The sequence below is a fragment of the Pristiophorus japonicus genome, chromosome 8, assembly GCF_044704955.1.
Source record: "Pristiophorus japonicus isolate sPriJap1 chromosome 8, sPriJap1.hap1, whole genome shotgun sequence".
Taxonomy (NCBI): Eukaryota; Metazoa; Chordata; class Chondrichthyes; family Pristiophoridae; genus Pristiophorus; species Pristiophorus japonicus.
Window position 1 is genome coordinate 164,659,259 of NC_091984.1, and position 26,419 is coordinate 164,685,677.

At 47.3% G+C, this 26,419-nt stretch overlaps 1 protein-coding gene across 4 annotated transcripts in view; it reads left to right on the forward strand.

The window, feature by feature from the left end:
* The window catches only part of LOC139268795 (breakpoint cluster region protein), a 905,198-nt gene that overhangs the window by 681,826 nt on the left and 196,953 nt on the right, over positions 1-26,419 (forward strand). For all 4 annotated transcript variants that reach the window (XM_070887498.1, XM_070887499.1, XM_070887500.1 and 1 more), the window contains 3 exons: positions 15,607-15,726; positions 16,414-16,489; positions 19,256-19,360. In XM_070887498.1, coding sequence (XP_070743599.1) covers positions 15,607-15,726; positions 16,414-16,489; positions 19,256-19,360 — 301 coding nt within the window. The remainder of the gene's footprint in view (positions 1-15,606; positions 15,727-16,413; positions 16,490-19,255; positions 19,361-26,419) is intronic.

Sequence of the window (26,419 nt, forward strand, 5' to 3'; positions counted from 1 at the left end):
TCCACTATCTCTCAGTGCCTCCACCATCTCTCTCAGTGCCTCCACTATCTCTCTCAGTGCCTCCACTATCTCTCTCAGTGCCTCCACTATCTCTCAGTGCCTCCACCATCTCTCTCAGTGCCTCCACTATCTCTCTCAGTGCCTCCACTATCTCTCTCAGTGCCTCCACTATCTCTCTCAGTGCCTCCACCATCTCTCAGTGCCTCCACTATCTCTCAGTGCCTCCACTATCTCTCAGTGCCTCCAATATCTCTCCCAGTGCCTCTACTATCTCTCAGTGCCTCCACTATCTCTCAGTGCCTCCACCATCTCTCTCAGTGCCTCCACCATCTCTCAGTGCCTCCACCATCTCTCAGTGCCTCCACTATCTCTCTCAGTGCCTCCACTATCTCTCAGTGCCTCCACCATCTCTCTCAGTGCCTCCACTATCTCTCAGTGCCTCCACCATCTCTCTCAGTGCCTCCACCATCTCTCAGTGCCTCCACTATCTCTCAGTGCCACCACTATCTCTCTCAGTGCCTCCACTATCTCTCAGTGCCTCCACTATCTCTCAGTGCCTCCACTATCTCTCAGTGCCTCCACTATCTCTCTCAGTGCCTCCACTATCTCTCAGTGCCTCCACCATCTCTCTCAGTGCCTCCACTATCTCTCTCAGTGCCTCCACCATCTCTCAGTGCCTCCACTATCTCTCAGTTCCTCCACTATCTCTCCCAGTGCCTCCACTATCTCTCAGTGCCTCCACTATCTCTCAGTGCCACCACTATCTCTCTCAGTGCCTCCACTATCTCTCAGTGCCTCCACTATCTCTCAGTGCCTCCACTATCTCTCAGTGCCTCCACTATCTCTCTCAGTGCCTCCACTATCTCTCAGTGCCTCCACCATCTCTCTCATTGCCTCCACTATCTCTCTCAGTGCCTCCACCATCTCTCAGTGCCTCCACTATCTCTCAGTGCCTCCAATATCTCTATCAGTGCCTCCACTATCTCTCAGTGCCTCCACTATCTCTCAGTGCCTCCACTATCTCTCAGTGCCACCACTATCTCTCTCAGTGCCTCCACTATCTCCCTCAGTGCCTCCACTATCTCTGAGTGCCTCCACTATCTCTCCCAGTGCCTCCACTATCTCTCAGTGCCTCCACTATCTCTCAGTGCCTCCACTATCACTCAGTGCCTCCACTATCTCTCCCAGTGCCTCCACTATCTCTCTCAGTGCCTCCACTATCTCTCCCAGTGCCTCCACTATCTCTCAGTGCCTCCAATATCTCTCCCAGTGCCTCCACTATCTCTCAGTGCCTCCACTATCTCTCAGTGCCTCCACTATCTCTCTCAGTGCCTCCACTATCTCTCTCAGTGCCTCCACTATCTCTCAGTGCCTCCACTATCTCTCTCAGTGCCTCCACTATCTCTCTCAGTGCCTCCACTATCTCTCCCAGTGCCTCCACCATCTCTCAGTGCCTCCACTATCTCTCAGTGCCTCCACTATCTCTCAGTGCCACCACTATCTCTCTCAGTGCCTCCACTATCTCCCTCAGTGCCTCCACTATCTCTGAGTGCCTCCACTATCTCTCCCAGTGCCTCCACTATCTCTCAGTGCCTCCACTATCTCTCAGTGCCTCCACTATCTCTCAGTGCCTCCACTATCACTCAGTGCCTCCACTATCTCTCCCAGTGCCTCCACTATCTCTCTCAGTGCCTCCACTATCTCTCCCAGTACCTCCACTATCTCTCTCAGTGCCTCCACTATCTCTCAGTGCCTCCACCATCTCAGTGCCTCCACTATCTCTCAGTGCCTCCACTATCTCTCAGTGCCTCCACTATCTCTCAGTGCCGCCACTATCTCTCTCAGTGCCTCCACCATCTCTCAGTGCCTCCACTATCTCTCAGTGCCTCCAATATCTCTCCCAGTGCCTCCACTATCTCTCAGTGCCGCCACTATCTCTCTCAGTGCCTCCATTATCTCTCTCAGTGCGTCCACTATCTCTCAGTGCCTCCACTATCTCTCTCAGTGCCTCCACGATCTCTCAGTGCGTCCACTATCTCTCCCAGTGCCTCCACTATCTCTCAGTGCCTCCACTATCTCTCAGTGCCTCCACTATCTCTCTCAGTGCCTCCACTATCTCTCCCAGTGCCTCCACTATCTCTCAGTGCCGCCACTATCTCTCTCAGTGCCTCCATTATCTCTCTCAGTGCCTCCACTATCTCTCTCAGTGCCTCCACTATCTCTCTCAGTGCCACCACTATCTCTCTCAGTGCCTCCACTATCTCTCTCAGTGCCTCCACTATCTCTCTCAGTGCCTCCACTATCTCTCTCAGTGCCTCCACTATCTCTCTCAGTGCCACTACTATCTCTCTCAGTGCCTCCACTATCTCTCTCAGTGCCTCCACTATCTCTCTCAGTGCCACTACTATCTCTCTCAGTGCCTCCACTATCTCTCTCAGTGCCTCCACTATCTCTCTCAGTGCCTCCATTATCTCTCTCAGTGCCTCCATATCTCTCTCAGTGCCGGCACTATCTCTCAGTGCCTCCAGCATCTCTCTCAGTGCCTCCACTATCTCTCAGTGCCTCCACTATCTCTCAGTGCCTCCACTATCTCTCAGTGCCTCCACGATCTCTCTCAGTGCCTCCACCATCTCTCAGTGCCTCCACCATCTCTCAGTGCCTCCACTATCTCTCAGTGCCTCCACTATCTCTCTCAGTGCCTCCACTATCTCTCAGTGCCTCCACTATCTCTCTCAGTGCCACTACTATCTCTCTCAGTGCCTCCACTATCTCTCTCAGTGCCTCCACTATCTCTCTCAGTGCCTCCATTATCTCTCTCAGTGCCTCCATATCTCTCTCAGTGCCGGCACTATCTCTCAGTGCCTCCAGCATCTCTCTCAGTGCCTCCTCTATCTCTCAGTGCCTCCACTATCTCTCTCAGTGCCTCCACTATCTCTCAGTGCCTCCACTATCTCTCAGTGCCTCCAGTATCTCTCAGTGCCTCCACGATCTCTCTCAGTGCCTCCACTATCTCTCCCAGTGCCTCCACTATCTCTCAGTGCCGCCACTATCTCTCTCAGTGCCTCCATTATCTCTCTCAGTGCCTCCACTATCTCTCTCAGTGCCTCCACTATCTCTCTCAGTGCCACTACTATCTCTCTCAGTGCCTCCACTATCTCTCTCAGTGCCTCCACTATCTCTCTCAGTGCCTCCACTATCTCTCTCAGTGCCTCCACTATCTCTCTCAGTGCCACTACTATCTCTCTCAGTGCCTCCACTATCTCTCTCAGTGCCTGCACTATCTCTCTCAGTGCCACTACTATCTCTCTCAGTGCCTCCACTATCTCTCTCAGTGCCTCCACTATCTCCCTCAGTGCCTCCATTATCTCTCTCAGTGCCTCCATATCTCTCTCAGTGCCGGCACTATCTCTCAGTGCCTCCAGCATCTCTCTCAGTGCCTCCTCTATCTCTCAGTGCCTCCACTATCTCTCTCAGTGCCTCCACTATCTCTCAGTGCCTCCACTATCTCTCAGTGCCTCCACTATCTCTCAGTGCCTCCACGATCTCTCTCAGTGCCTCCACCATCTCTCAGTGCCTCCACCATCTCTCAGTGCCTCCACTATCTCTCAGTGCCTCCACTATCTCTCTCAGTGCCTCCACTATCTCTCAGTGCCTCCACTATCTCTCTCAGTGCCACTACTATCTCTCTCAGTGCCTCCACTATCTCTCTCAGTGCCTCCACTATCTCTCTCAGTGCCTCCATTATCTCTCTCACTGCCTCCATATCTCTCTCAGTGCCTCCACTATCTCTCTCAGTGCCTCCAGCATCTCTCCCAGTGCCTCCACTATCTCTCAGTGCCTCCAATATCTCTCCCAGTGCCTCCACTATCTCTCAGTGCCTCCACTATCTCTCAGTGCCTCCACTATCTCTCAGTGCCTCCACTATCTCTCTCAGTGCCTCCACTATCTCTCAGTGCCTCCACTATCTCTCTCAGTGCCTCCACTATCTCTCTCAGTGCCTCCACTATCTCTCAGTGCCTCCACTATCTCTCTCAGTGCCTCCACTATCTCTCTCAGTGCCTCCACTATCTCTCCCAGTGCCTCCACCATCTCTCAGTGCCTCCACTATCTCTCTCAGTGCCTCCACTATCTCTCAGTGCCTCCACTATCTCTCCCAGTGCCTCCACTATCTCTCTCAGTGCCTCCACTATCTCTCCCAGTACCTCCACTATTTCTCCCAGTGCCTCCACCATCTCTCAGTGCCTCCACTATCTCTCTCAGTGCCTCCACTATCTCTCAGTGCCTCCACTATCTCTCCCAGTGCCTCCACTATCTCTCTCAGTGCCTCCACCATCTCTCAGTGCCTCCACTATCTCTCAGTGCCTCCACTATCTGTCAGTGCCTCCAATATCTCTCCCAGTGCCTCTACTATCTCTCAGTGCCTCCACTATCTCTCTCAGTGCCTCCACTATCTCTCAGTGCCTCCACCATCTCTCTCAGTGCCTCCACCATCTCTCTCAGTGCCTCCACTATCTCTCTCAGTGCCTCCACTGTCTCTCCCAGTGCCTCTACTATCTCTCAGTGCCTCCACTATCTCTCTCAGTGCCTCCACTATCTCTCTCAGTGCCTCCACTATCTCTCTCAGTGCCTCCACTATCTCTCAGTGCCACCACTATCTCTCTCAGTGCCTCCACTATCTCTCAGTGCCTCCACTATCTCTCTCAGTGCCTCCACTATCTCTCAGTGCCTCCACCATCTCTCTCAGTGCCTCCACTATCTCTCTCAGTGCCTCCACTATCTCTCTCAGTGCCTCCACTATCTCTCAGTGCCTCCACCATCTCTCTCAGTGCCTCCACTATCTCTCTCAGTGCCTCCACTATCTCTCTCAGTGCCTCCACTATCTCTCTCAGTGCCTCCACCATCTCTCAGTGCCTCCACTATCTCTCAGTGCCTCCACTATCTCTCAGTGCCTCCAATATCTCTCCCAGTGCCTCTACTATCTCTCAGTGCCTCCACTATCTCTCAGTGCCTCCACCATCTCTCTCAGTGCCTCCACCATCTCTCAGTGCCTCCACCATCTCTCAGTGCCTCCACTATCTCTCTCAGTGCCTCCACTATCTCTCAGTGCCTCCACCATCTCTCTCAGTGCCTCCACTATCTCTCAGTGCCTCCACCATCTCTCTCAGTGCCTCCACCATCTCTCAGTGCCTCCACTATCTCTCAGTGCCACCACTATCTCTCTCAGTGCCTCCACTATCTCTCAGTGCCTCCACTATCTCTCAGTGCCTCCACTATCTCTCAGTGCCTCCACTATCTCTCTCAGTGCCTCCACTATCTCTCAGTGCCTCCACCATCTCTCTGTGCCTCCACTATCTCTCTCAGTGCCTCCACCATCTCTCAGTGCCTCCACTATCTCTCAGTTCCTCCACTATCTCTCCCAGTGCCTCCACTATCTCTCAGTGCCTCCACTATCTCTGAGTGCCACCACTATCTCTCTCAGTGCCTCCACTATCTCTCAGTGCCTCCACTATCTCTCAGTGCCTCCACTATCTCTCAGTGCCTCCACTATCTCTCTCAGTGCCTCCACTATCTCTCAGTGCCTCCACCATCTCTCTCATTGCCTCCACTATCTCTCTCAGTGCCTCCACCATCTCTCAGTGCCTCCACTATCTCTCAGTGCCTCCAATATCTCTATCAGTGCCTCCACTATCTCTCAGTGCCTCCACTATCTCTCAGTGCCTCCACTATCTCTCAGTGCCACCACTATCTCTCTCAGTGCCTTCACTATCTCCCTCAGTGCCTCCACTATCTCTGAGTGCCTCCACTATCTCTCCCAGTGCCTCCACTATCTCTCAGTGCCTCCACTATCTCTCTCAGTGCCTCCACTATCTCTCAGTGCCTCCACTATCTCTCTCAGTGCCTCCACTATCTCTCTCAGTGCCTCCACTATCTCTCCCAGTGCCTCCACCATCTCTCAGTGCCTCCACTATCTCTCAGTGCCTCCACTATCTCTCAGTGCCACCACTATCTCTCTCAGTGCCTCCACTATCTCCCTCAGTGCCTCCACTATCTCTGAGTGCCTCCACTATCTCTCCCAGTGCCTCCACTATCTCTCAGTGCCTCCACTATCTCTCAGTGCCTCCACTATCTCTCAGTGCCTCCACTATCACTCAGTGCCTCCACTATCTCTCCCAGTGCCTCCACTATCTCTCTCAGTGCCTCCACTATCTCTCCCAGTACCTCCACTATCTCTCTCAGTGCCTCCACTATCTCTCAGTGCCTCCACCATCTCAGTGCCTCCACTATCTCTCAGTGCCTCCACTATCTCTCAGTGCCTCCACTATCTCTCAGTGCCGCCACTATCTCTCTCAGTGCCTCCACCATCTCTCAGTGCCTCCACTATCTCTCAGTGCCTCCAATATCTCTCCCAGTGCCTCCACTATCTCTCAGTGCCGCCACTATCTCTCTCAGTGCCTCCATTATCTCTCTCAGTGCGTCCACTATCTCTCAGTGCCTCCACTATCTCTCTCAGTGCCTCCACGATCTCTCAGTGCGTCCACTATCTCTCCCAGTGCCTCCACTATCTCTCAGTGCCTCCACTATCTCTCAGTGCCTCCACTATCTCTCTCAGTGCCTCCACTATCTCTCCCAGTGCCTCCACTATCTCTCTCAGTGCCTTCACCATCCCTCAGTGCCTCCACTATCTCTCTCAATGCCTCCGCCATCTCTCAGTTCCTCCGCCATCTCTCTCAGTGCCTCCACTATCTCTCCCAGTGCCTGCATTATCTCTCTCAGTGTCTTCACCATCTCTCAGTGCCTCCACTATCTCTCTCAATGCCTCCGCTATCTCTCTCAGTGCCTCCATTATCTCTCTCAGTGCCTCCACCATCTCTCTCAGTGCCTCCGCCATCTCTCTCAGTGCCTCCACTATCTCTCAGTGCCTCCACTCTCTCTCTCAGTGCCTCCACTATCTCTCAGTACCTCCACTATCTCTCAGTGCCTCCACTATCTCTCTCTGCCTCCACCATCTCTCAGTGCCTCCACTATCTCTCTCAGTGCCTCCACTATCTCTCAGTGCCTCCACTATCTCTCTCAGTGCCTCCATTAACTCTCTCAGTGCCTCCACCATCTCTCAGTGCCTCCACCATCTCTCTCAGTGCCTCCACCATCTCTCTCAGTGCCTCCACTATCTCTCAGTGCCTCCACTATCTCTCTCAGTGCCTCCATTATCTCTCTCAGTGCCTCCACCATCTCTCAGTGCCTCCACCATCTCTCTCAGTGCCTCCACCATCTCTCTCAGTGCCCCCACTATCTCTCAGTGCCTCCACCATCTCTCTCAGTGCCTCCACTATCTCTCAGTGCCTCCATTATCTCTCTCAGTGCCTCCACTATCTCTCAGTGCCTCCACTATCTCTCTCAGTGCCTCCACTTTCTCTCAGTGCCTCCACTATCTCTCTCAGTGCCTCCACTATCTCTCAGTGCCTCCACTATCTCTCAGTTACTCCATTATCTCTCTCAGTGCCTCCATTATCTCTCAGTGACTCCACTATCTCTCTCAGTGCCTCCACTATCGCTCTCAGTGCCTCCACTATCTCTCTCAGTGCCTCCACTATCTCTCAGTGCCTCCACTATCTCTCTCAGTGCCTCCATTAACTCTCTCAGTGCCTCCACCATCTCTCAGTGCCTCCACCATCTCTCTCAGTGCCTCCACTATCTCTCAGTGCCTCCACTATCTCTCTCAGTGCCTCCATTATCTCTCTCAGTGCCTCCACCATCTCTCAGTGCCTCCACCATCTCTCTCAGTGCCTCCACCATCTCTCTCAGTGCCCCCACTATCTCTCAGTGCCTCCACCATCTCTCTCAGTGCCTCCACTATCTCTCAGTGCCTCCATTATCTCTCTCAGTGCCTCCACTATCTCTCAGTGCCTCCACTATCTCTCTCAGTGCCTCCACTTTCTCTCAGTGCCTCCACTATCTCTCAGTGTCTCCACTATCTCTCTCAGTGCCTCCACTATCTCTCAGTGCCTCCACTATCTCTCAGTGCCTCCACTATCTCTCTCAGTGCCTCCACTATCTCTCAGTGTCTCCACTATCTCTCTCAGTGCCTCCACTATCTCTCAGTGCCTCCACTATCTCTCAGTGCCTCCACTATCTCTCAGTGCCTCCACCATCTCTCTCAGTGCCTCTGCCATCTCTCTCAGTGCCTCCGCCATCTCTCTCAGTGCTTCCACTATCTCTCAGTGCCTCCACTATCTCTCAGTGCCTCCGCCATCTCTCTCAGTGACTCCACTATCTCTCCCAGTGCCTCCATTATCTCTCTCAGTGCCTTCACCATCCCTCAGTGCCTCCACTATCTCTCTCAATGCCTCCGCCATCTCTCAGTTCCTCCGCCATCTCTCTCAGTGCCTCCACTATCTCTCCCAGTGCCTGCATTATCTCTCTCAGTGTCTTCACCATCTCTCAGTGCCTCCACTATCTCTCTCAATGCCTCCACTATCTCTCTCAATGCCTCCGCTATCTCTCTCAGTGCCTCCATTATCTCTCTCAGTGCCTCCACTATCTCTCAGTGCCTCCACTATCTCTCAGTACCTCCACTATCTCTCAGTGCCTCCACCATCTCTCTCAGTGCCTCCGCCATCTCTCTCAGTGCCTCCACTATCTCTCAGTGCCTCCACTCTCTCTCTCAGTGCCTCCACTATCTCTCAGTACCTCCACTATCTCTCAGTGCCTCCACTATCTCTCTCTGCCTCCACCATCTCTCAGTGCCTCCACTATCTCTCTCAGTGCCTCCACTATCTCTCAGTGCCTCCACTATCTCTCTCAGTGCCTCCATTAACTCTCTCAGTGCCTCCACCATCTCTCAGTGCCTCCACCATCTCTCTCAGTGCCTCCACCATCTCTCTCAGTGCCTCCACTATCTCTCAGTGCCTCCACTATCTCTCTCAGTGCCTCCATTATCTCTCTCAGTGCCTCCACCATCTCTCAGTGCCTCCACCATCTCTCTCAGTGCCTCCACCATCTCTCTCAGTGCCCCCACTATCTCTCAGTGCCTCCACCATCTCTCTCAGTGCCTCCACTATCTCTCAGTGCCTCCATTATCTCTCTCAGTGCCACCACTATCTCTCTCAGTGTCTCCATTATCTCTCTCAATGCCTCCACTATCTCTCAGTGCCTCCATTATCTCTCTCAGTGCCTCCACCATCTCTCAGTGCCTCCACCATCTCTCAGTGCCTCCACAATCTTTTTCAGTGCCTCCACTATCTCTCTCAGTGCCTCCACTATCTCTCAGTGCCTCCACCATCTCTCTCAGTTCCTCCACTATCTCTCAGTGCCTCCACTATCTCTCTCAGTGCCTCCATTATCTCTCTCAGTGCCTCCACTATCTCTCAGTGCCTCCACTATCTCTCAGTGCCTCCACTATCTCTCTCAGTGCCTCCACTATCTCTCTCAGTGCCTCCACCATCTCTCAGTGCCTCCACTATCTCTCTCAGTGCCTCCACCATCTCTCTCAGTGCCTCCACTGTCTCTCAGTGCCTCCACTATCTCTCAGTGCCTCCACTATCTCTCAGTGCCTCCACTATCTCTCTCAGTGCCTGCATTATCTCTCTCAGTGCCTCCACCATCTATCAGTGCCTCCACTATCTCTCTCAGTGCCTCCACTTCCTCTCAGTGCCTCCACTATCTCTCTCAGTGCCTCCACTATCTCTCAGTGCCTCCACTATCTCTCAGTGCCTCCACCATCTCTCTCAGTGCCTCCGCCATCTCGCTCAGTGCCTCCACTATCTCTCAGTGCCTCCACTATCTCTCTCAGTGCCTCCACTATCTCTCTCAGTGCCTCCACTATCTCTCTCAGTGCCTCCACCATCTCTCAGTGCCTCCACTATCTCTCTCAGTGCCTCCACCATCTCTCTCAGTGCCTCCACTGTCTCTCAGTGCCTCCACTATCTCTCTCAGTGCCTCCACCATCTCTCAGTGCCTCCACTATCTCTCTCAGTGCCTCCACCATCTCTCTCAGTGCCTCCACTGTCTCTCAGTGCCTCCACCATCTCTCAGTGCCTCCACTATCTCTCTCAGTGCCTCCACCATCTCTCTCAGTGCCTCCAATATCTCTCTTAGTGCCTCCATTATCTCTCTCAGTGCCTCCACCATCTCTCAGTGCCTCCATTATCTCTCTCAGTGCCTTCACTATCTCTCAGTGCCTCCACCATCTCTCTCAGTGCCTCCACTATCTCTCAGTGCCTCCACTATCTTTCTCAGTGCCTCCACTATCTCTCTCAGTGCCTCCAGTATCTCTCTCAGTGCCTCCACTATCTCTCAGTGCCTCCACTATCTCTCAGTGTCTCCACTATCTCTCTCAGTGCCTCCACTATCTCTCAGTGCCTCCATTATCTCTCTCAGTGCCTCCACTATCTCTCAGTGTCTCCACTATCTCTCTCAGTGCCTCCACTATCTCTCAGTGCCTCCACTATCTCTCAGTGCCTCCACCATCTCTCTCAGTGCCTCTGCCATCTCTCTCAGTGCCTCCGCCATCTCTCTCAGTGCCTCCACTATCTCTCAGTGCCTCCACTATCTCTCAGTGCCTCCGCCATCTCTCTCAGTGCCTCCACTATCTCTCCCAGTGCCTCCACTATCTCTCAGTGCCTCCACTATCTCTCCCAGTGCCTCCATTATCTCTCTCAGTGCCTTCACCATCCCTCAGTGCCTCCACTATCTCTCTCAATGCCTCCGCCATCTCTCTCAGTTCCTCCGCCATCTCTCTCAGTGCCTCCACTATCTCTCCCAGTGCCTGCATTATCTCTCTCAGTGCCTTCACCATCTCTCAGTGCCTCCACTATCTCTCTCAATGCCTCCGCTATCTCTCTCAGTGCCTCCACTGTCTCTCAGTGCCTCCACTATCTCTCTCAGTGCCTCCACTATCTCTCTCAGTGCCTCCACCATCTCTCAGTGCCTCCACTATCTCTCTCAGTGCCTCCACCATCTCTCTCAGTGCCTCCACTGTCTCTCAGTGCCTCCACTATCTCTCAGTGCCTCCACCATCTCTCTCAGTGCCTCCACTATCTATCTCAGTGCCTCCATTATCTCTCTCAGTGCCTCCACCATCTCTCAGTGCCTCCGCCATCTCTCTCAGTGCCTCCACTTTCTCTCAGTGCCTCCACTATCTCTCTCAGTGCCTCCACTATCTCTCAGTGCCTCCACTATCTCTCAGTACCTCCACTATCTCTCAGTGCCTCCGCCATCTCTCTCAGTGCCTCCACTATCTCTCAGTGCCTCCACTATCTCTCAGTGTCTCCACCATCTCTCTCAGTGCCTCCACTATCTCTCTCAACGCCTCCACTACCTATGTTTCAGGCTACTTGTCCAACACCAGTCTTCGATGAGCCACAGTTTCTTCCAGCTAAACAATGGGAAAACTGAAGCTGTCATCTTTCACACCCACCAAAAATGTTATACCCTTGCCACCAATTGCATCCCCCTCACTGGCCACTCTCTCAGTCTGAACCAGATTATTCGCAACCTCAGTGTTGTTTTCGATCCTGAGCTGACTGTCTGACCTCATATTTATCAAGATCACCTACTTCCAGCTCCATAACATTGCCCACCTCTCCTCTTAGAACAGCCCGCCTGCTACTGAACTGTTCATAACTGTTCCCCTGACTGGCTTTCCATCCTATACCCTCCATAAACTTCAGCTCATCCAAAACGTCACTGCCGGTATCCATAACATAGAATCATACAGTACAGAAGGCCATTCAGCCCATCATGCCTGGCTGGCTCTTGAAAGAGCCATCCAATTAGTCCCACAACTCTGCTCTTTCCCCATAGCCCTGCAAATTGTTCTTTTTCAAGTCTATACATTTCCCAATCCTTTTTGAAAGTTACTATTGATACTGCTTCTACCACCCTTTCAGGCAGTGCTTTCCAGATCATCATAACTCACTGCGTAAAAAAGTTCCTCCTCATCTCCTCAATAGTTCTTTTGCCAATTATCTTAAATCTGTATCCTCGGGTTACCAACCGTCTGCCAGTGGAAACAGTTTCTCCTCATTTACTCTATCAAAAATATATCCTGCACCAAGTTCCGCTCACCAGTCATTCCTGTTCTTGCTCACCTACATTTAAAAAAAATAATTCTCAGGATGTGGGCGTCGCTGGTGAGGCTGGTATTTATTGCCTGTCTCTAGTTGCCCTGAGAAGGTGATGCTTGACTTTGTTTTTCAACCCCCGGTATCTCGGGAGCCTCCTATCAACAAGAGCAGGTATCGACGACGAGATCTAACACCGCCTCCAGTGCGCCAGTGCAGTCTTTGGTCGCCTGAGGAAAAGAGAGTGTTTGAAGACCAGGCCCTCAAAAACTGCCACCAAGCTCATGATCTACAGGGCTGTAGTGATACCCGTCCTCCTGTATGGCTCAGAGACGTGGACCATATACAGCAGACACCTCAAGTTGCTGGAGAAATATCACCAACGATGTCTCCGCAAGATCCTATAAATCCCCTGGAGGACAGACGCACCAACATCAGTGTCCTCGTCCAGGCCAACATCCCCAGCATTGAAGCACCGACCACACTCGATCAGCTCTGCTGGGCAGGCCACATAGTTCGCATGCCAGACACGAGACTCCCAAAGCAAGTGCTCTATTCAGTGCTGCTTCAAGGCAAACGAGCCAAAGGTGGGCAGCGGAAACGTTACAAGGACACCCTCAAAGCTTTCCTGATAAATTGCGACATCCCCACTGACACCTGGGAGTCCCTGGCCCTTAAGTGGAGGAAGTGCATCCGAGAGGGCGCTAAGCACCTCGAGTCTCAACGCCGAGAGCATGCAGAAATCAAGCGCAGGCAGTGGAAAGAGCGTGCAACAAATCAGTCCCACCCACCCCTTCCCTCAACGACTATCTGTCCCACCTGTGACAGAGTCTGTGGCTCTCGTATTGGACTGTTCAGCCACCAAAGAACTCACTTCAGGAGTGGAAGCAAGTCTTCCTTGATTCCGAGGGACTGCCTATGATGAGCTTCCAGTGGTCGAATGTCTCAAGGTGAAAATTTTCATCCTTGTGTTGGAAGTCTTTGTGACCTCACCCCTCCCTTACTCTGTAACCTTCTCCAGATCTACAACCTCCCCTGCCACTCTATGTTCCTCTAATTCTGGCCTCTCGTGCATCCCAATCCCATTGTTGGCGGCTGTGCCTTCAAGGTATCACATTCTAGAATTACCTCCCTAAATCTATCCTCTGTTAAACAGCTCCTGAAAAGCCATCTCTTTTGTTCCTCATATCTCCTTTCTTCACACTCTTCATTTATGTGTGATTATGCTTCTGGAATATTTTTCTATGTTAAAGGTGCTATATAAGTGAAAGTTATTACTGTGGAGGAATAGTTCTTAAAATGGATAGGCAGAGTTCTGTCCTAGTAGAAACAGAAGATAAAAGTCTCCTCTGTCTATTGGTTGTTAGGTCCCCATCATACATGAGTTGGGTAGGATCAATCCATTTCCCAGTGAGCTTGGGCCCAGAGCCCCTGATAATCCCCAATTTGGCAGTAAATTCAAACTCTCAATGTAAGGGTTTATTTTTTTTTCTGGTAATATGCTGATTGTTATACTTGTATCAATTCCTTTATGTGCTAGTTTAATATAGTCATTAATAGGTTTAATTTAATTAACTAGGTTAACAATTGTGTTAAATTGGAACTTTTACGTGAATACATAAGCAGTGCACTATCAGAGGAAAACAAATCAGAGACCACAGGATGGGAAATGGAACATCATCACATTGATAGACCTGAGGCACTATTCTGAGGTTGTGGCTGATGCACATTGTTAGACTGGATAGTGAGAGCTTTACTCTATATCTAGCCCATGCTGTACCTGCCCTGGGAGTGTTTGACTGGACAGTGTAGAGGGAGCTTTACTCTATATCTAACCTGTGCTGTACCTGCCCTGGTAAATGTTTGTTGCCAAGGATCAGCCTGGGGTCGCTGCTGATAAAGTGGATTGAAGGTTATACCAATATTTTTACTTTATAGCTGTATTTATATTCTGCTTTGCACAGATGGACAAATCGTGCATGGTTGGGAGTGTTCATTATTTATGTTGAGTTGATACAATTCAGGCAGTAGCTTGTAAGCATAACTAGAACACTAAGCATATTGCGCTGCCTGAAATTCCACATCACATTCTGTCGAGGCAGGAGGTACGATTGTCCATCTGTGTCAAAAAAACTCCTTTATAAGATCGAGGTTAAGGTGCAATAAATTTTAAGTGCATTAAGGATATAAGTCAATTCTCTCTGCTGTGTCAGACAGTTTGTGGCACTAGCTCGCTGTCGTCTGTTTGTGAGCAGCAGACGGTTTCAAGACGCCATGTGAAATTGGATCTGGATTAAATTACTATATGTCCCCCTCGGCTTTTTCTCTATAAAGATTAGTCTAAAAGTGTTGTCAAACAAAGAGGCTTACAGAACTGTGTGCATTATCGATCATTTTCATCCAGTTTAAATCTTGGATTTCAGCTCTTTTTAAATAGCTCCTGAATTTCTTTTTAAAGTTTAAAGATTTTAAAGTTTATCGAATTCATTCTCTCATTCTAGTCCTCCCCTTATATCATGATGATTGGTAACTGATGCAGCTCTAACCACTGTTTTCAGGAGAAGATTGAACAGTTTAATGTTGGGTCTTCAAGTTTATTTCAAAGACAGAATTTACTGATGAGAAGGTGACGGGTCACGTGATATTACAGGATACTTTTGTATTTGTATCCAACTTACTATAGCTGCTGCAAAAAGATGTAGCTCTCCAGTGTGGGCTGGTACCATGGACGATGTACTGCAGCACAGTGAGTTGGGACACAGTACGTGCCCATGATTCACCCAATAATGAGTTCCCTACCTCAGGAAGGAGAGGGGTATCCAAGATAGGCTCAAAGGTGAAGGTCAACACACACTTCTACAGGAGACTCAATCCATTCCATTCCTGTACAATTCCTGTTCAATGCAGCAGTATGGGCATTGAAAGAAGTCATTTGCCCACCTATTTATGGTGTCACAGGGAATTCAAAAAAGGAGAGATACTAACCAAAAGAAAAGCCTATATTTGTGCAGTAAAATCTATGGGCTTATTATTTTGGGATAGTAGTGAATGTCCTGTAACAGCACTACCTCTGGAGCAAGTAAGACTAACAGGAGCGCTTATAATGTTATTTTTAAAGGAAGCAGCACCATCCTGTGGTTTAACATGAATAGTGCCTGTTACCATTAGCTACTGCTGCAATGTTCCCCACTAATTTCAGAGGACTGGGGGCATCACCAGCTCAAAGATTTTAAATAGATTAATATATCACATACTTAGCTATAAAAGGAATGAATTAGGTATGAATGACATGGTCCCACAAGTTAATTCTGTCTGTAGGTGTTGTCCTTCTGAGTAGGCTTGGCTGCAGGGCTAGCGGAGGTTATTAAGGTCGAGTGGAGAAGGGCCATGGAGTGATTTGAAAACTTCAGTTACCGTGTCATTTTCATAATCTATATTGTTTGAATATCTGGGAATTGACAGATTTGCAATAAACCTTTCCTCGCATTCTAAGTTTGCAGCTCTGAGGGTACTGATCTCAATGTTGTGGTTTATTTTTGTTCAGAGAGCCAATAAAGGCAGCAAAGTTATTGAACGGCTGAAAAAGAAATTATCAGAACAAGAATCACTGTTACTGCTGATGTCTCCAAACATGGCTTTCCGAGTGCACAACAGGCATGGCAAGGTGAGTGTCATCATGTCCAGTCACTGGGACTGTACATTACAAACCCGTTATCCACACTGGCTGGGGCATACTAAAAACATTGAATGGTTTTCAGTGAGGATTAAGATAGTACTTCCCAACTTACTCCCTATCTTGCTGTCAAACTGTTCAGTTGAAAGTGGTCCGGGTATAAAAGTTTCTGGGTTTTCATCCTTAGCTGGAAGCACCTGGCCCCCACATAATACAGTTTGATTGAATTCAGAACCTCAGCATATACATCATGTTACTCTGTGCTTCAAACCACTACAGTTTGACTTCTCTGAAAGCTCATATTTCAATATGGTTGATAGTCTGAGCCTAGAATCTCCTGGATGTGGGTCCACAGCAGAAACATTTTGGACTAAATTGAATACAAACAGCCGAGATGATAGAAACCAAGAAAGAACATGGAGAAAATTCAGAATGAAACACATCAATTCCCCACACGAATTTTCCACTTTTTATATTTTTGTTCCACGTGAGAGGCACCCATTCTGCTTCTTAGATAATGGTTTAGAGTGTGTGTCTGAGTAGTTAGACTGATAACTTTCTCAGTTTGTGAGGCTGCTATCAGGCCTGTGTTATATATATGTTAATGAAGTTTACTATTTCTTAATTTTATGTTGACCTCTTGAAATTTGTACATGTAAGACTGTTCTTTATCTGTAGAGCTATGTATTCCTGATATCATCAGATTACGAAAGGGCTGAATGGAGAGAAATCATTCGGGAACAGCAAAAGAAATGTAAGTGATTTAATTTCATTTGTGCTAAGGTTGTTAGACAGAGTCCACAATACAACATTGCAAGCTTCCCAGTGGCTTGCAGATAAAACACTTCCCAGTATAGCTCTAAACTGTTGTGGTCGATTCAGTTGTTGCCAGAGTTGATTTTTTAATTTACAATATTACTGTAATGCTAGTCATGTATAAGGGATTTCCTCCCAAGACTGCACACAGGATTTTTAAAATCAACAATAAAAGCTAGCAGTTGAGAACAGATATGGTTTGAAAGGTGAATTAAAAAGTTGATTATGTATACAAAAGCAGATTTGTTGCATACAATCTCAAACATCACATGTTGTGAGAGGATGACTCCCTGTGACAGCTGATAATCCAGACTGTTGTTTTATTCTGGCATTAACTCTGTTGCTCCACATTCTCCTTCTGTCCCTCTAATTCTCTGCTTCTATCTCTCTATACTCCTCTCTCCCTTCCCTTCCCTCTTTCCCCTTCCCTCCCTCTCTCGCCCCTTCCCTTCCATTTCCTCTCTCCCGTTACCTCTCCCCCCTTCCCTCTCCCCCTTCCCTTCCATTTCCTCTCTCCCCTTCCCTTCCCTCTCTCCCCTTCCCTTCCCTCTCTCCCCTTCCCTTCCCTTCTTTCCCTTCCATTTCTTCTCTCCCCTTCCCTCTCTCCCTGTCTCTCTCTCTCCCTCTCTCCCTCCCCTTCCTTCTCGTGCCCTCTCTCCCTTTCCCTCTCTCCCTTTCCCTCTCTCCCATTTCCTCTCTCCCATTCCCTCTCTCCCTTTCCCTCTCTTCCATTCCCCTCCCCTTCTTTATTCTCTCTCCCCCTTCCCTTCACTCTCTATCCCCTTCCCTCTCCTCCCTTCCATTCTCTCTCTCCCTTTCCCTCTCTCCCCTCCCCTCCCCTTCCCCCTCTCTCTCCTTCCCTTCTCTCTCTCTCTCCAATTCCCTCCTCATTCTCCCTATCACTCACTCTTTCTCTCGCTCTCTCTCTCTCCCCCCTTCCCTTCTCTCTCTCCCCCCTTCCCTTCTCTCTCTCTCTCTCCTTCCCCCTCTCATTCCCCTTCCTTTCTCTCTCTCTCTCCACTTTTTCCTTTCCCTTCTCTCCCCTTCTTTATTCTCGCTCCTCTTGCCTATTCTCTCTCCTCTCTTCTCTTCCTTTCTCTCTCTCCCCGTCACTTTTTCTCTTCTCCTCTCTCTTCTCTTCTGACTTTGAAGTGTGCCATATCTATAGTACATAATTAGGAACTGCAGCATTAAAAGGTGCATCTGCCTCCAGTGAGTCAGTTGGTTAAATCTAGTGAGTCGATCTACGCGAGGTGTCAGTCGGGACATTACAATTGCTCTCGGTGTTCCTTGGATAAGAACAACAACAAATTGTATTTATATAGCGCCTTTAACATAGTGAAACGTCCCAAGGTGCTTCACAGGAGTATTATGCGATAAAAATTTGACACCAAGCTGCATTAGTAGAAATTAGCGTAAGTGACAAAATGCTTGGGCGATGAAGGGCCAAATCGAACACTGTTGCTATCTAGCGACCACTAGCGAATGCATGTGTGTAAATGTCGGGTGAAGACAGGATCGGCGCAAATATAGGGCCAGAATTTGCTGGAGCGGGGCCTCTCGCAGTGTGCCCAGATAGAACTGAGAAATAAACAGAGGAACGTCTGAAAGAAGGGTGAATTCGATTCAAATCAGGTACAGAAAGAGAAATAAAGATTTGGACTGAGAGAGAAAAAAAAAGAGACAGAAAGGAAAAGTAAGAAAACATTAAAAAAATTTAAAATATGACTTTTAAAAAAATCTCCAACAATTGAATACCTGAAGGAATGAGACTCCACTGTTTTAATTGTTTTCTGCAGTCATTAACAATTATCACAACGTTAAAAGGGTACTTGCGCTATTAATTACTAGACTTAACTTTCTGTGGCAAGTTTAATGGGAAATTAATGTGCAAATGCACCAACTTCATGAAACTCATAGGGAGAACATAAGAACATAAGAAATAGGAGCAGGAATAGGCCACCTGGCCCCTCGAGCCTGCTCCGTCATTCAATAAGATCATGGCTGATCTGATCATGGACTCAGCTCCATTTCCCTGCCCGCTCCCCATAACCCTTTACTCCCTTATTGCTCAAAAATCTGTCTATCTCCGCCTTAAATATATTCAAAGACTGAGCCTCCACAGCAAATCTTCAACAACTTGTAGCAGTTCACAATTCATGAGGTATCTCTTCCTCAACACAAGTTGCTGGCTGATTTGTACATTAATAACGACGCGTGTCATTCACATGCCGTTATTTTTCAGCAGATTCCAGGCCAATATCTTCTGCCTTCAAGGAATCTGCTGGCACTGTCATTGCTCACATATAGAGAATGATGTAGCAGAGGGCAACTAACATCCATAGAGCCACATGCCAGCAGCAGTCGACACCTGCAACAAGAAACAATTGGAAAATTTAAAATAAAGTGCTAATTGATATTCAAGAGAATTTTTAGGAACACAAAGAGTTTTAATGCTCAACAAGGTGAAGTGATCAGTCCTACATATTTGGCTTCTCAATCCCTTCTCTACCCAGAAATACAATTGTCTTTCAAACCCCGTTGAGTTGTCCTCTTCAGTGGCCTTTCCCAGTTTAAGTTTGTCATATCATATTTTGATTTTACTAAAATTGAACACAAAGTCTTGTTTTTCATTCTCTTCCAAACCCTGCTGCTAATGATGCATTTTCAGTACAATGGCTAAAATGTATTTCCTTTGTTTCAGGTTTTAAGAGTTTTTCCCTCACCTCTGTTGAATTACAGATGCTCACAAACTCCTGTGTGAAGTTACAAACTGTCCATAACATTCCATTAACCATCAATAAAGAAGGTAAGCAGCAAAGAATGTTTTTGTGATAATCTGAGCACAGCTTTGTACAAGATGTTTTCTAATGGCATTCTGCCATGTTTTCTCTTACAAAGTATTTACCGCACAGAACGGGTCATTTGGCCCAACAGGTCCTTGCCAGTGTTTCTGCTCCACATGAGCCTTCTCCCATCCTTCTTTATCTGACTCCATCAATATATCTTTCTATTCCTTTCTCACTAAGGTGCTTATCTAGCTTTCCCTTAAATGCATTTAAGCTATTCGTCTCAACTACTAACATTCCACATTCTAACCACTCTCTGTGTAAAGTAATTTCTCCTGAATTCCCCATTGGATTTATTAGTGACAATTTTGTATTGATGGCCCCTAGTTCTGGTTTTGCCTACAAATGGAAACATCTTTTCTACAACTACCCTATATCAAACTCTTACATAATCTTCAAGACCTACTATCAGATCACCTCTTAGGCTTCTCTTTTCCATGTCAGCCATTGCTCAGTTGGTCGCATTCTCACTTCTGAATCAGGAAGTTGTGGGTTCAAGTCCCACTTGAGGCTTGAGCACAAAAATCCAGGCTAACACTCCAGTGCAGTACTGAGGGAGTGCTGCATTGTCGGAGGTGCTGCCTTTTGGATGAGACATTAAACCGAGGCCCAATCTGCTCTCTCAGGTGGACGTAAAAGATCCCATGACACTATTTTGAAGAAGAACAGGGGAGTTATCCCCGGTGTCCTGGCCAATATTTATCTCTCAATCAACATCACAAAAAAATAGATTAGCTGGTCATTATCACATTGCTGTTTGTGGAACGTTGCTGTGCATAAATTGGTTGCTGCGTTTCCTACATTATCACACATCTCATCCGAATGACTACACTTCAAAAGTACTTAATCGGCTGTTAAGTGCTTTGGGAAGTCCTGAGGTCGCAGAAGGCGCTATATAAATGCAAGTTTTTCTTTTTTTCTAGAGAATAGACCCAGACTGTTCAATATTTCCTGAGAAGTATAACCTCTTGTATGGATTGACTTCCAAACACTGACTAGCATCACCACTAGGGGGTATTATTCAGCTGTGGTCACTGTAGAGGGGAATCCTCAGTTGAAGAAAAAGGAAGACATATCAGAAGCACTGGTGTGGAAGGTGACATCAGAACCAGTGTTTCCTTTAAGCTGCATGTCAGCACAGTGCTCCAGGGGTCCCACGCAGCCGGTGAGATGGCTTTTAAATTGGAAAAAATATGCTAGTGTGGACTTTTGAATGGGCCGCGCAGCCCGTTAAAATGGGGCTGTGAGGTCCAAAAAACGTTACGGGGAAAATTGGTCACAACAGATGCGACGGAGGCAGAGAAACTAGGAGAATGGAATAGGGCCCTTACAGGAAGCATGGTGTGAGGGAGTGTAATCAGAGTACCTGAGAGTCAATGGGCTTATAAGTAGATATTGGTCAACAGCCTATCTCAAGAAATGGAGGTAGAGAAGTTGAGGAAGGTCTGTGTGAAGGCGAGGGTGGAGTGGAAATTGGAAGCCTCTCCTATACAGTTGTAATGTCTTATCCATCACAATACATACACTCGCCACATCACCCAAAATCTCTATAATCTCCTGGGAGAGTCAAAAATCAGGTTAAAAACCCAAACCAATCAGGGTAATTAAAACTAGTTCAGGAGACCACACTGGCCCTGTTTAACATTACCAGGCACCTATGTCTTGTACAAAGAGAATATCCGCCCTAAGCAGAAACCGGTTCAGCTCGTGCTGAAGGAATTCAGGGAATCACCATTCACTGCACAAGCTGGCAACCTGTTCCACAGGTCCACTATTCTCTGGGAAATGAATTGTTATTTGAAAAAATATTTGAATGACAATACACCTATCCACTTTGGGGACTTAAAAAATAATCCCTGACTATCTGATATATTTATGGTTTGTGTCGAAGTGATGGTGAACTGGACAGAGAACTTGGTTACTGCTAATGCCAGTTCAGGAGTGCTTGCATGCCTCAGCACTTCTATTACTTATGGTGCAAAATAGTAAGTTTAAACATTTCACAAATATGTACTCAAGCCTAAGACAATATGGCAGACGTTACTTAATTATATTGGAAATAAAAGCAGAAAATACTGGAAATATGCAACAGGTCCGTCTGCATCTGAAATAAGTTATGAGAAGCTCCCATTTAGGGTAAGGACCTTTTCATCAGAACCGATAACGAAGCTCACCATTGGAAGCACTTTTCTCTTCAAAGACACAAACAGACCGACTATGTAGGTCTAGTCAGCTCCTCTAATTCTACTATTGTTGGGCAGCCACTTGCCTTTGAAGCATATTGGGTAATTTTCTGTATTAAAGACACCTTGTAAAGGCAAGTTGTTGAAGAGGAGTAAGTAGTGTCTTCGAGGTACATGAATGTGGTTTTGACAAAATCCTACATATGGGGTATAAAGTTCAGTTCACGGTCAAGCATGGGACAGCTTGCGAGGACAGCCAAGAAGTTCGCTGGAGTTGAGCGAGAGTTATAGGTACTGGCGGGAGCGGAAAAGGATAGTTTCATTTTTTCCAACATTGAGCTGCAGGAAACTTCAAGTGATCGATGCAGTTTAAAATTGTAGCAAAGACCTTGGATTGAGTACATGCAGTTAATATAATTGAAGGAAAATACATCAATTATGGAAAGGAGGAGGCCCAGGATAGGGCTCTGGGGCTCATCAAAGGTGACCAAGAACAGAGTGAGAAACCATTTGAGGATTGTAGCAACTGCTTTGACACAGATATGAGACAAGTAGCAGCTGGGATAGTGGATGCATTGGTTATAATCTACCAAAATTCCCTGGATTCTGGGGAGGTCCCAGCAGATTGGAAAACCACAAATGCAATGCCCCTATTTAAAAAGGGAGGCAGACAAAAAACAGGAAACTATAGAGCAGTTAGCCTAACATCTGTGGTTGGGAAAATGTTGGAGTCCATTATTAAAGAAGCAGTAGCAGGACATTTGGAAAAGCAAAATTCGGTCAGGCAGAGTCAGCATGGATTTATGAAGGAGAAGTCATGTTTAACAAATTTGCTGGAATTCTTTGAGGATGTAATGAACAGGGTGGATAAAGGGGAACCAGTGGATGTGGTGTATTTGGACAACATAAGGCATTTGACAAGGTGCCACATAAAAGGTTACTGCACAAGATAAAAGTTCACGGGGTTGGGGGTAATATATTAGCATGATTAGAGGATTGGCTAACGAACAGAAAACAGAGAGTCAGAATAAATGATTCATTCTTGGGTTGGTGATCAGTAACTAGTGGGGTGCCGCAGGGATCAGTGCTGGGATCCCAACTATTTACAATCTATATTAACGACTTGGAGGAAGGGACCAAGTGTAATGTAGCCAAGTTTGCTGACGATACAAAGATGGGAGGAAAAGCAATGTGTGAGGAGGACAAAAAAATCTGCAAAAGGACATAGACAGGCTAAGTGAGTGGGCAAAAATTTGGCAGATGGAGTATAATGTTGGAAAGTGTGAGGTCATGCACTTTGACAGAAAAAATCAAAGAGCAAGTTATTATTTAAATGGAGAAAGATTGGAAAGTGCTGCAGTACAGCGGGACCTGGGGTACTTGTGCATGAAACACAAAAGGATAGTATGCAGGTACAGCAAGTGATCAGGAAGGCCAGTTGAATCTTGGCCTTTATTGCAAAGGGGATGGAATATAAGAGCAGGGAAGTCTTGCTACAGCTATACATGGTATTGGTGAGGCCACACCTGGAATACTGCGTGCAGTTTTGGTTTCCATATTTACGAAAGGATATACTTGCTTTGGAGGCAGTTTAGAGAAGGTTCACTAGGTTGATCCTGGGGATGAGGGGATTGACTCATGAGGAAAGGTTGAGTAGGTTGGGCCTCTACTCATTGGAATTCAGAAGAATGAGAGGTGATCTTATCGAAATGTATAAGATTATGAGGGGGCTTGACAAGGTGGATGCAGAAAGGATGTTTCCACTGATGGGAGAAACTAGAACTAGAGGGCATGATCTTAGAATAAGGGGCCACCCATTTAACACTGAGATGAAGAGAAATTTTTTCTCAGAGGGTTGTGGATCTGTGGAATTCGCTGCCTCAGAAAGCTGTGGAAGCTGGGATATTTGAATAAATTTAAGACAGAAATCGACAATTTCTTAAACGATAAAGAGTTATGGAGAGTGGGCTGGGAAGTGGACCTGAGTCCATGATCGGATCAGCCTCATTCACTCACAGGCAGTCCCTCGGGATCGAGGAAGACTTGCTTCCACTCTTAGCATGTGTTCTTAGGTGGCTGTACAGTCCAATACGAGAACCACAGTCTCTGTCACAGGTCGGACAGATAGTCGTTGAGGGAAGGGGTGGGTGGGACTGGTTTGCCACACACTCCTTCCGCTGCCGGCGCTTGATTTCTGCATGCTCTCGGCGACGATACTCAAGGAGCTCAGTGCCCTCCCGAATGCACTCCCTCCACTTAAGGCGGTCTATGGCCAAGGATTCCCAGGTGTCAGTGGGGATGTCGCACTTTATCAGGGAGGCTTTGAGGGTGACCTTGTAACGTTTCCTCTGCCCGCCTTTGGCTCGTTTGCTGTGAAGGAGTTCCGAGTAGAGCGCTTGCTTTGGGAGTCTCATGTCTGGCATGCAAACTATAGCGGAGCTGATCAAGTGTGGTCAGTGCTTCAATGCTGGCCTGAACGAGGACGCTAACGTTTGTGCGTCTGTCCTCCCAGGGGATTTGCAGGATCTTGCGGAGACATCGCTGGTGGTATTTCTCCAGCAACTTGAGGTGTCTACTGTACATGGTTCACATTTCTGAGCCATACAGGAGGGCGGATATTACTACCCTGTAGACCATGAGCTTGGTGACAGTTTTGAGGGACTGATCTTCAGCCATGATCGTATTAAATGGCGGAGCAGGCTCGAGGGGCTGTATGGCCTAGTCCTGCTCCTATTTCTTATGTTCTTATGAGTGATGCCACAGCAATGGGCCATGGACCAGAGGTATGAAACATCATCTGTATAAAACAACCTATCTGTAGCCACTATTAGATGAGAGTCCAAACAGTGTGCTATTAATTCAGGCCAGACCAAAAGCTCCATTAAGAACTGTTCAACAGGTTGCATCTCCAATGCATATTGTAATAAAGTGCCTCGGATTTGCATCTGTGATTTCATCCACATTTCTGAGTTTGCAGTTATCAGTCTTGCAGCTGTGGAGAAATGCCCTGCCATTGATGTGGCAAATGTGGAGGTTTTCCCCCTTGACCTTGATGTGTAGCCTGGAAAGCTCGGAAAAAAAAGAAAACAAACCAGAATAACAACCTCATTTCATTCCCCAGATCGATGTTATAGACTCTATTATGCCCTCTTCTATTGTAATGTAAATTATGTTTATTTAATACTGGACATCTTTTGATGTAATTGTGGGCGGGAACAAGAACTCGGTGTTTGGGGAATTGCAGACAGGTCCCTGTCCTGTCACTTCATTGTATGTAAGCCACTGTTTTGATTTAACTATTACGTAAAATGGAAGTGCTATTATCTTAATTATTCCATTCTTCTCACATAAAATTAGTAGCTACTCGGAGCCTATAATGTTGTGTTGGCTCAAAGATTGATTTAGAGAGTACATGGTTTGAAGAGTGGGTCATTTTGGCTTCTACATAAAAATCCTGTTAAAAGAAAATATTGGCGTTGACCTGTAAATGCAGATAATTGGCTTGTTTCCAAAATAGCAGTTTTTCTAAAGCCAGCACCATGCTTCAGAGAGTCCCAAACCAAACTATTTAGGAACTTAGATAAGTAGAGTTTCCATTCGTCTCCTGTGGAGTGCACAGTCTCAACCTGTGGGGGCATACCCAACTTAGCCAAGCATTGACAATTTAGCTGCAAGTTGAGAGTCAATTGTTGGGGGTCCCCAAGAGTGAATAGGGTTACTGCTGGAGGTTATTCTACTAAAAGCATACAAATTACTATCACTGAGCACTGTGAACTTTCCCTTTCTTGTACAACTAGAACTATCTTACCCATTAGGGCATTTGGATGCAGCCTGAGTAACAGGTTTATGCCACAGGGGTTCTTCAATAGCCAGCTTGGTTAGTTAATTACCAACCACACCCTGAAACGCTAAATCTGGTTCAGGTGTTGAACTATTAAATCTGTCACATTACCAGGTATATCATCAATTTACTGATTCAACCCTGCCTATTTACCTCACACTACTCCCCCAAAGGGGGATGATCACTAGTTGGGGATAATCGCTAGTTAGTCATTATGCACCAAAGCTGCACAGATTTAAGCTCTCAGGTGAACAGGTACTGAGAACAGCATCAATAAATAACGATAAAACCTCTAGCTGTATTGGCATTGTGCTCGTGAACACGCCATTATCCTTTGAAAGGTGGTTCCATCAGAGGCACAGAATGGCAGCACCAGTTGCCTCAGTATATAGAGTTTTCAGCTAAGATGTTGATGCAGATGACGTTCAGTACAGAAGCATGTTTTTACTATTTGGTCGTCTTCCTCACAATCAAGAAGGGACTTTGACAGCATCGGGAAATCCTGTTGTCTTGGCTGAAATAATTTATTGGGTATATATAGCCTGCATATGCAAAAGAAAAGGGAAGCCCTGAAAATACTTCTGTATATCTACATTGAAGGTGATTGTACTCTGTCCCATTGACTAACATTTTGTAGCAAGCATGGAACAAAGACCTAAATCCTCAAAGCACTAATTAGTCAGTGCACTTGCTTTATCCATATTATGTTGATGTTATTCAACAGGAGAAGGGTAAGCACTTGTGGCTAAGCAATGACTTTAAAGTGAAATGTGATACACACAATTGATATTTTCATTTAAGAATGGATGATAGCCATCCATATGCATAGTAAATACATCTTAAAAATGATTCTGGTGTAAGATTCATAAATATTTCTGATTATTTGTTGTACAGCTGTCTGCGGCCTTGTCAGCAGGTGGCTTTTTAATCCCAGTGCACTTTCTGTTTAATTAAATACTCTGAAAAGAACGAGCTACTTTTGACAGGCGGCTTTT